At 30.1% G+C, this 10835-nt stretch overlaps 1 protein-coding gene across 1 annotated transcript; it reads left to right on the top strand.

Moving 5' to 3' along the window:
• The first annotated feature begins 7204 nt into the window (after positions 1–7204).
• LOC137811966 (sugar carrier protein C) lies at positions 7205–10469 on the top strand. The gene is made up of 4 exons (XM_068613829.2): positions 7205–7467; positions 7584–7906; positions 9096–9725; positions 9866–10469. The coding sequence occupies exons 1-4, from the start codon at positions 7215–7217 to the stop codon at positions 10331–10333; spliced, it is 1674 nt and encodes a 557-aa protein (XP_068469930.1). The 5' UTR covers positions 7205–7214; the 3' UTR covers positions 10334–10469.
• Positions 10470–10835: the final 366 nt, after the last annotated feature.

The following is a 10835-nucleotide window of genomic DNA, read 5'->3' as shown; positions in this document are numbered from 1 at the left end:
TTATATGGAGGGAAATTGTGAAGAAGTCTCATATTCATAGAAGATTTCAAGCTTGTTAATTTTTTTTGAATTTTTTTTGTTTATTTTTTGTTTTTCAAGAAATTAAAATAATTAATTGAATTATTAATTTGAAAAAAATTATAATTTTAAAAAAGATTTAATTATTTTTTAATTGAAAAAATAATTTAAAACCCTAAAATGTATATTATAAATATTAATTCTAATCGAAAACATCACAGCTAAATCCTAACCCTAAACTCAAAGGTAAAAAATTTACATAAACTAAATCTTAAACAATAAAACATAAAATGTAAACATAAACCCTAAAAATATAACATAAACTAAAAGTCTAAAAATATACAAAAATGTTTCAAAAATACTAAAAACATAAAAAATTATTAGTAATTAGTTTATTTTTTGAAATTTTGATATACTCATTCCTTTTCATATATTGGTCATTGGATTCCTTATATCATTTCAAACAACTTTCGTTTTTAATGTGTATCAATCTATGCTCTCTATTAAATGTTATGACCATTTGATTTTTTTCTTAAAAAAAACAAAAGCTTTTTTTCAATTATTTTTAGCAAAGTTGAAGTCGTGCTCTACATGTAGGACTTCAATATAAATTATACAACTGAAGTCGTGCATTAGTTGACTTCTTCACAATCTTTCTTCGCACAAAAATTGTGCATGCATAACACAACTTCTTCACATTTTTTTTCAAAGTCGTGCTTCTGCCTCACAAATGACGTGTTTTTGCAATAAAAATATTCTTCTCATTCTTGTAAATTATGTGCTTTTGCCTAAAAAGTATGAGTTACAACATTACGAACTTACTCAAGAAAGTTGAATCACCAATCAAACTTGTTAGTATCTAACTTAATGGAAGTAATGAAAATCTATCTCAAAAGAAATCTTGTGTAGTATTCTCAACATTAGAGGACATACTACTTATTTGATCATCAAAGGACTCAATTATCGAGTTGACCAACCATTAATCCAATATTGGGAGAGGACAAGGATGACAAGCATGGTGTATTCACAAAGAAAATAACGAGTCAATTAAAATCTCGATGGAGAAAACTTGACCATGCAATTCAAAAGCTAATGCACGTTAGAAACAATCAATCAATTAAAGGAAAAATGATTGAGCGAAGAGTGTTATGTCATTCACATATAGGATTTTCATGAAAGATTTAAATGATAAAAAAATAATTTGAAAGTTGTTAAGAGAGTAACTAAAATGACACTCAACATTTGCATATATTAGCTTATGACTCATTTGCGGATGGTATTGATGAATATATTTGAATTTGTGAAAGTATTAGAGTGGGATGTTTACAACAATTTGTATAAGACATCTAATGTTTGGAGATAAGTACCAAAGGAGACCTACCAATGAATACACCAAATGACTACTAGCAATGAAAGAAACTTGTGACTTTTCAAATATGTTTGAGTCAATTGACTACATACACTTTAAAAATTGCCGGATTTTATGGAAATGTTAATTTATCCCTGACTTTTCTTGTAAATTTGACATGCAAATTTCGTGATATACAAGATGAAATGATGACTTCAATATGTTAAAATGAAGTTATGTCAAGTTACACACTTATGATGCAATATTCAGTAAATGAAATTCAGTTACACACTTATGTTACAATATTCAATAAATGAAATTCAGTTACATACTTATGTGCAATATTCAGTAAATAAAATTCAGTTACACACCTGTGATGCAATATTTAGTAAATGAAATTAAGTTAAGTATGATATTTAATTTTTAAAAAAATGTTTTGACAATAACTAATATTCATCTAATACTATTCTATTAAAACAATTACTCACTCTCATGTTCGTAATTTAAAACAACTTTCTAATTGTAATTGAAATTATAAAATAATATAATTAATCCAATAACTTTCCCATTAAACATATGAAATGCACAATAATCAATAATTGAATAAGAAGGAACATAACAACGAATAAAGACGTAAGAAAATTAAAAAAAAAAAACCTTAAACGCTCATATAAATTTAATTATTTTCTTTTTAAGTTTTCTCTTATTCTTTTTAGCAATAGATCACTTAAGCACTCAGAAAATATAATATATTTTTTGTTTTCTAAAAATAGTTTTAAGCCGTTCAATTTTAGATAATAATAAATTTCATTTTTTTTCTTTGTATACTGATGCAAACTTCTAAGTTTCTCCTAAATTTAATCCTTCAACCAATATTTTCATAACCAAAATGAAACGGAAAATATCAAATATAATATATAGATAAATAAATTTAAATTTAAAGAACAAATTAGTTCAAACTTAACTAAAATTAAAAAAATATAGAAAATGTCTAACAATTACATCTAAAATACTCTAAAAAATCATATACAGATGTCAATTATCAACTCATATCGTATATTTTTCAAAACATAAATAACAACATATGTAGAGAATTAAATAAAATAAATTAAGAAGGGAAAAATGAAAATATCAAAGTATCCTTCTATATGTCTAGACATATAGAAGAAATAGATATAATTTTTAATCATAGAATTTTGTTTCATATGCTATGAAATGTAAAAGAATTAGGTAACATATCCATATATATATATATTGAATAGATATTTTCATAAATAAATAATATTATATTTTATTAATAATTTTGAGAGAATTTATATGATTAAAAATAATGACATCATATATTTATATATATATATAAATAGATTTTATAAGATTGAGTTAAATTTAAAACTATTTTTAATAATAAATTAATATTTTTTAAAAAGAAATATTTAATAAGAATTGAACCTATTTAATATGAAAAAATAATATGAAAACATTCAATATTATTATGAATAAAATGTGTGCGTCCTTGTGTAACGTGTCAGTTTGTGAGTATGTCACAATCTACTGTGTCGTCAGTGTGAATTTACTTTAAAAATAAAGTATAATGTATCGTAAATAAAATAAAATAAAAACACATAGTAGCAAGTGGCAAAATCCATATCATGCAAACCTTATTCATACATTAAGACAAAAGAATCATTATTATTACTTAATCATAAAAAGACCGTGCTTCTTCTGAGCCGAAATTTTTAATTCTAAATCAACAAATTCTATAACAATTGATAAATATTCAATAACTAAGTTTGTTAAATAAAATTCAACTCTCAGTTGTGTACCTAAGAAAACTTGTATGCACATACACTGATGATTTTTATATTTAAAAAGAAAAAAATTATAAAATAATACAATTGATAAATTCATTAAAAGAAAATGATTGATAGTATTAGGATGGTAAGAAAGGGGACGTGATTATATCCATTTTTTATGACAAAATGTTTATGTTTAATAAATATTTTGTTTGTTTTATTTTCATTTTTGTTGAATAACGAGTATACATAATTATATAAATTTTAAAATAAAATATAAAAGAAATGATTTTTTTTTATTAATTTAGAAACCAAATGATTACATATTTATAATATTTTCATCTATATATCCAATTTAATTTAAGATCATTCTAAATGAATTTCCAGCTATAGGTCCATGTTCTATGACCTATCCGCGTCCACAGTATCTGTATTATTATTTCATTACGAGTAATTGTTTGAACCATATGAATGCTGAACTTTGACATTTTGCATTGATACACTTATTCAAATTATTTCCTCATATTTTCGTTGTCACATTTTTATTTTATTTTACTCTGTGTGGCCTCGTAGGATCTTATGGGCCGTTGACCGTTTTCGAGCTTATCGCACTCACAAATATCTCAATGCTTCACTTTAATTGCATTGACCTTATCAGAAGACGCGGTTCTGTCTCTCTCTACCATCCAATTAATTACAGTGATTAATTTTTTCTTAACCACCAAAGGCTAATTAATTTTATTTACAATATAATAAAACAATGATTTAAATTTTATTTTTTAAAAAATATGGTATATATATGATTTTCAATGAATATTAAAATATTGAATAACACGTGTGAAAGGGGTGACTTTGGGACTATGGAAGTGGACCCATGCACTCCAAAGGAGACTTAAAGCCTAAAAAATGGCTACAAACGCTTACATACTATCTTTGAGCCTTCCGTGTTTGAATGGATAATGTTATTTAGAGGCTATTTTGAAAATGCATTCACACATATTTTCACTTACCTTTTACTAATCACGCGGTAAGAATTGGGTATTACGAGGAAACATTATTCTAATTAAGCTCACTCTAGAACTGAAAAAACTTTCCATTTTGTATACTGTGATGTGAGTTGAGCAAGAAGAAGCAAGCAAGAAAGGATGAAAAAGAGAGAGAATGTGATAGGAAATAGAAGGGAAGCTACAAAGTGAAGAAAGCTTAAAGAGAAGGTTGTCTTGAAAAGGGATACAATTAGAAAGAAGAAAATAAGAGAATGCAAAAGAATAATTATGTAGCAAAAAAACAAGTATGTGTAGGCAAAGGAAATTATCCATTTCATTTCTCTCTTTCCCTTTGTTGGGATTGGTTTCTTTTTCTTTTGAATCTACTTTTGTTTTGTACACATCTTATTTTTTAGATGCTTCCGAAGACAATTTCTTTTCCCAATACAGATTCTTGTTTCTTTTTTACTTATGCTAAAGCAGCCAAAATGCTATCTGCACTCCACGATATCAATTATATCTGTTAAATCTTATTTTTACTATTCACTTGCTTGCAAAAAAAAATAAAAAATACATTGATGACGAGGGATATTAAAACAATTGATTAAATTTTAATAATAAGAAGAAGAAGAAGAAGAAAATGGATAATCTGTTTAATTGATATTAGGAATAATTTTGAGAAAATACATATATTATATTATAAGTTTAACGTTAGCTAACTAAATTACCTAATCTCTTAATAATTTTGATTTCGTTTGTTGGTCTTACAAAAGGAATGAAAGAAATCATATGGTTTCACATTAGTGAAAAGGTTTAATTTTGTAATCAATTTTGAACTTGAAAATGTAGTTTGAAAACTATTATGGAATGAAAACCATAAAAGGAAAATTTCATACGATATTGGAAAATAAAAACCATAAAAAGCATTACATTCATTTCACGTAAACGCACGTACCATTGTTAAGTTTGCTTATATCAATTAGCAGTGTAGTTATTTGGGTTTGTATTCTGTTTTTTTTTCTTCTAATTTATCTTACAGTTCAATTTATTTATCTTCTTGGACTTCATTTATTCATATTCTATTTTTTTTTCACTTTAAACCTAATTTATGTCATATTTTAATTCCTTTCGTAATTTATCCCAAATTTTAATTTTTTATTATTTGGACCTAAATTATCTCATTCCAGTATATCTTCTCTCTCTCTTTAGATCTAATCGTTTATATAATTGAATTAAAAATCTTTCTGAAAATTTTAATATTTTTTATTTTAACAAGAAGTTACATAATATATGTATTAATATTCCCACATTCTTCTCATGTTTGCAGTGTGGGAAGAAGATTCATTCATCTAACATTGCTGTAAAGGCAACGAAGTCACGCATCCTAATCCTCACTTTTACTATAAACGCTCACTGTTCCCACCAACACCAACTGCCCTTCCATTAATCCAACATTATCCATAAACCAATATATTTTTAGGAAAGTTTTATTTTTATTTTTTTATTATGTGCAACATTCTTTTATAATTAATATTTCAATAATTTATATATGTATTTATTTCGTGAGATAAAAATGAAAAAAATGTATATATATATTTTAGTAAATTTACTCTATATATGTACAAATTTAAACACAGATAAAATGAAATTAATCCCACATCCCTCTAATAAAAACAATTCATTTATTACACGCATTCATCAACTCAGGCCCTTCCAAAATTCTGAGTATTATCTTCCGTGTGAAATCCACTAACTCTGTAACTTACAAAATTCAAAACTTCATTTGGGATCGCAATTTGGGGAAAGAGATTTTTTTAAAAGGAATTTAATATTTTCACAATAAAAGGGTTTTTATTATTTTGCCATCTTAATCCGTTCGCTCCTTCGGTTTCAACTCTTGTGGCTCATCCAATGCTGTCTTTCCTTTTCAATATTTGTTAGTCAATCCAACATAATTCAAAAATGCTCTTCTCAACAAGCTACTTCTTCATACATAAAGTTTTTAAATTAAAATTTCAAAATCATCTTTATGTATAAATATCGTAAAATATTCAAAACTTCCATAACATTTACGCAAATCCATTTAGAAATCTTTAATTGTTTTATAGTGAAAATCGTCTTAGATATAGTAAATTTTAAAAGAAAATTATTCAAAAAGTAAAAAATAAAACCTTGTTATATATAACATTCCTGGTTGGATTAAAATTTTAAAAAATATATCTATTCAATGTATTTGAATTAAATTCATTTCCAAAATCAAAAAAACATCTATTTGATTCATGAGAATAGTTTACATTTCGCGAGGTTTTTATATCTCTACCTCCAAGAAATATTAAATATGCTCCCATTCATGCGTAACAAACGAAAAAGATATGTTCCATCTTTTTATTTATTATCTATACTAAACCAGGAATATGGATAATACTGAATTATAATCTTATCATTTTGAAATCAACACAATATAATTTATGTGGAAGATTTAAATAGAATAAGGCTCTATTTTTATTTTTTTTTGGTAAGACTAGGGCAGGCTCTTAAGTCGAAAAGATAGAAAGTTTCTCATAACTATATATTTTGTATTATAATACATTTACTTTGCGTGTTTTATTTAAAAATGTCTGTTAATAATTAATAATTTATGTAAAAACAAATTTGATAGCAAAGCAAATATTAATATCTTGCCTTTTGCATTCCATGATTTAATTATTTTTAGAGAATACTCCTGTTATGAAATATAAGAAAATGGAATATAAATTTTTGATTCACTGAAACATAATTAGGTTATAACTAATTTAGTTCCGTTTAATAACATGAATACCATCACTGTCAAATATATTCAACAATGAATTATAAAAATGGTAGGAAATATCTGTAATTAGTGCAAAAAAAAAATAGAAGGTATAAGTGAAACAATAAGTATTATTAATTCCCATGGCCAGTTACCTTAACAGATTCTTAAAACTTACATTTTGTAGAATAAAATTTTAATAAAATATTTATTTTATAGATAAAGATATGTTAATTATATCATCATCATTGACAGCTCATCCGATGATTAAAAGTAAGGAAATGTTGCTATATAAACACTTCCCAGTCTCAAATCAAAAGCTTCATATTGTTTCTACTGCCTCTCTTTCTTCATCTTCTCTTCTTTTTCTTTCTGTCTTGTTCAGAAAGAGATACGAAAAAATGCCTGCGGTGGGAGGAATAAGCGTCGGAGGGGGCAAGGCGTACCCTGGGAGCCTCACTCCTTTCGTCACAGTAACATGCATAGTTGCAGCCATGGGTGGTTTAATCTTCGGTTACGATATCGGAATTTCAGGTACGAATAATTCACATGTCTGCACTTATTGTGTTACCCGTTTGTTGTGGCTTATAATCTATGCCTGCGTGTCAGTGTGTAACGTTGTTTGTTTTAATGTGTGGGACTGTGATCAGGTGGGGTCACGTCCATGGATCCGTTTCTGCTCAAGTTTTTCCCGTCGGTGTACCGGAAGAAGAACTCGGACAACACGAAGAACGAGTACTGTCAATACGACAGCCAGACACTCACCATGTTCACCTCGTCGCTGTACCTGGCGGCGCTGCTGTCGTCGCTGGTTGCCTCCACCGTCACGCGGCGGTTCGGCCGGAAACTCTCCATGCTTTTCGGAGGCCTGCTTTTCCTTGTCGGTGCTCTCATAAACGGTTTCGCTCAAGGTGTGTGGATGCTCATCGTGGGTCGGATCTTGCTCGGGTTCGGTATCGGTTTCGCCAATCAGGTATTCTCAATCTCTCGCTCTTCTTCCCTTTATAAGTAAACGAGTCACTGTCAATTCCAACCCTTCTGATTAAAAACTTCCATTATTCACCCAACAAAAGTCTTTTTTTTCCTCTTTTGTTTTATGAAAATTATTTTATTTTTCTTTAGTTTTGGTTTGGCTGAGTTTTTTTAACACGGGGATGGGTATGTGTCCGATATTCTCTCTCTGGTTAAAGAACAAGTCAATATCTCTGCTTTTTTTTTTCAAATTTTAAGACACGGAACCATTCTGATCATGTCCCAGATACTGTTCCTTCGTTGCCGTCGTTTTGTTCATTTCTTTCCTGAATAATTGAGTAATACGACGTCTTGTCGTTTAATTTGTCCGTTGTGCACTGTTTTACCTGATTCTGAACTGAAACACTTTTCCCAGATCTGATAGTATTTATTTTGATGCATTTCTTCATGTTGAGTTACCACTGGAGAAAGGGGCAATTATTATAAAAAATGGAACTCCGTATGTAGGCATGTATGTATACGTCTTATTTACTCTGACTGAAAGAGTGAACTTTTGTAGAAAGAAAGTTGCTGACACGTAGTTAATGTAAGGTTTCTCAATTTTCAGGCATTAATTGGATGTGATTGTAGTTTTTTATTGACTCGAAAAGTCGTCGGCTAATTCCGCAACTATTCATTTCCCTACTTTACTCTGTTTTGGGGCTATTTTTCTACTCTACGTATGAAACTACGAATTATTTCGGCTATTTGTGACTCTGCCTTTTGTTTTTACTAATCCCTTTTGAAACTTACCAGATTGGACTTGTTTTGGTTGATAAACAAAGAATCTTCACTCGTTGTATCCTTAGCATGTGTTGTTGATAGTGATAGCTGGATTAGAATGACACAAATGGAGATTAGTTCCACTATTTTACTAATAGTGGCTTAATTATTGCCCCCCTTTTTCTTCACCTGTGTCATCCTCTCTTCTTGTTCCCACGTTCCTTTACATTATTTTCCACGGCGTTGAATTTAAAAAATATTGAATTTACGAAATAAAAATCTCACTCCAGTTTTCCGTTGCCTTGCCAGGTTTTGTTTTCCAAGTTACTTTTCCAACGAATAAACGTTACTAGTTAGAAGAACCGTGGTCCCACACTTTGTTATTTTATTTTAGATTTTACTGATAAAAGTTTATTTTATTTTACTAGTCTGTGCCGCTCTACCTCTCTGAGATGGCTCCATACAAGTACAGAGGAGCATTGAACATTGGCTTCCAATTGTCAATCACTATTGGAATCCTTGTGGCCAATGTGTTGAACTACTTCTTTGCCAAAATCAAAGGTGGTTGGGGATGGAGGTTGAGTTTGGGTGGTGCTATGGTCCCTGCCCTTATAATCACAATTGGGTCATTAGTCCTTCCCGACACTCCCAATTCCATGATTGAAAGGGGTGATCGAGAGAAAGCCAGGGCTCAGCTTCAGAGAATCCGCGGCGTGAGTGATGTGGATGAAGAGTTCAATGATTTAGTTGAAGCTAGTGAATCTTCAAGCCAAGTGGAGCACCCATGGAGGAACTTGTTGCAAAGAAAGTACAGACCCCACCTCACTATGGCAGTGTTGATTCCATTTTTTCAGCAACTTACTGGAATCAATGTCATCATGTTTTACGCGCCTGTGCTGTTCAACTCCATTGGGTTTAAGAGCGATGCCGCTCTAATGTCAGCCGTGATCACGGGTGTTGTTAACGTTGTTGCAACTTGTGTCTCAATTTATGGTGTTGATAAGTGGGGTAGGAGAGCCCTTTTCCTTGAAGGTGGTGTTCAAATGATCATTTGCCAGGTACCCTTTTACTTAATCTTCAATGTACTAATTAATTGCATGGGTTATCTAATGAAAATTGTTGACTTTAGTGTTTGTATTAAAGTAAGGTAGCTTTTTGCTTAAAAAAATGTTAATTTTGTATATGTTGGTGTGTGTAGGCCGTAGTTGCAGCTGCTATTGGAGCCAAGTTTGGAATTGACGGGAACCCTGGTGAATTGCCAAAGTGGTATGCAGTTGTTGTGGTTCTCTTCATTTGTATTTATGTAGCAGCATTTGCCTGGTCATGGGGTCCCCTAGGTTGGTTGGTGCCCAGTGAGATCTTTCCATTGGAGATTCGTTCAGCAGCTCAAAGTATAAACGTGTCGGTGAACATGTTCTTCACTTTTGTGATTGCACAAGTCTTCTTGACAATGCTTTGCCACATGAAGTTTGGCTTGTTCATCTTCTTTGCCTTCTTTGTGGTGGTGATGACATTCTTCATTTTCTTCTTTTTGCCTGAAACCAAAGGCATTCCAATTGAAGAAATGGGTCAGGTTTGGAGAGCACACCCATTCTGGTCCAGATTCGTTGAACACGAAGATCATGGCAATGGTGTTGAGATGGGCAAAGGGGCTATAAAAATGTAGTTCATTGTCATGGTCTGTTTATTTTTTTCAATGGCTATTTTTTTTTTGTTGGAAAGTCATACTATTGGTGTAGTGTCAGTGTGAATGTTAATGTTTGGAATTGTTTCTAAATATTAAAGGGCTATTTTTCTCACAAGTTCCCTGTTTCATATGAATAAACTTTAGGGTTACTTTTCTATACCAATCCAATTGCACAAATTGCCATGCGCTTTGAAAACATCAACTTCGTTTCTCTCTCATGCATCTTTGTCCAACTGGATTCCTCTGTGTTACAAACTATGCATATGCCAGTGACAAAAAGGGTTAATGGTCCAATAGCTTAGGAATAAATGAGCAATGGGGAAGTTCATTGATTCATCATCATTGACCGTTCAAAGCAATTTTTTTGTGTCTATAGAGAGTGCAAGGATCAGAAAGGATCATGAAAGATAGTATAAAATAATTATCTCCGACACATATGCAGCTTTTACATATCTGTCTTTTTCAAATGTTTATACTACAC

Source organism: Phaseolus vulgaris, chromosome 2 (genome assembly GCF_051622355.1).
Source record: "Phaseolus vulgaris cultivar YP4 chromosome 2, ASM5162235v1, whole genome shotgun sequence".
Taxonomy (NCBI): domain Eukaryota; kingdom Viridiplantae; phylum Streptophyta; class Magnoliopsida; order Fabales; family Fabaceae; genus Phaseolus; species Phaseolus vulgaris.
The sequence above is the reverse complement of the archived record's forward strand: the minus strand, read 5'-3'. Positions and strand labels throughout refer to the sequence as shown.

What these genes read in the sequence shown, in the direction of transcription:
- LOC137811966 (XM_068613829.2), top strand. Translation starts at nt 7,215, where the DNA reads ATGTTGCTATATAAACACTTCCCAGTCTCAAATCAAAAGCTTCATATT. An exon ending in GTATCGGTTTCGCCAATCAG is followed by an intron (nt 7,907 to 9,095) that starts GTATTCTCAATC and finishes TTATTTTACTAG; the next exon opens with TCTGTGCCGCTCTACCTCTC. An exon ending in TTCAAATGATCATTTGCCAG is followed by an intron (nt 9,726 to 9,865) that starts GTACCCTTTTAC and finishes TGGTGTGTGTAG; the next exon opens with GCCGTAGTTGCAGCTGCTAT.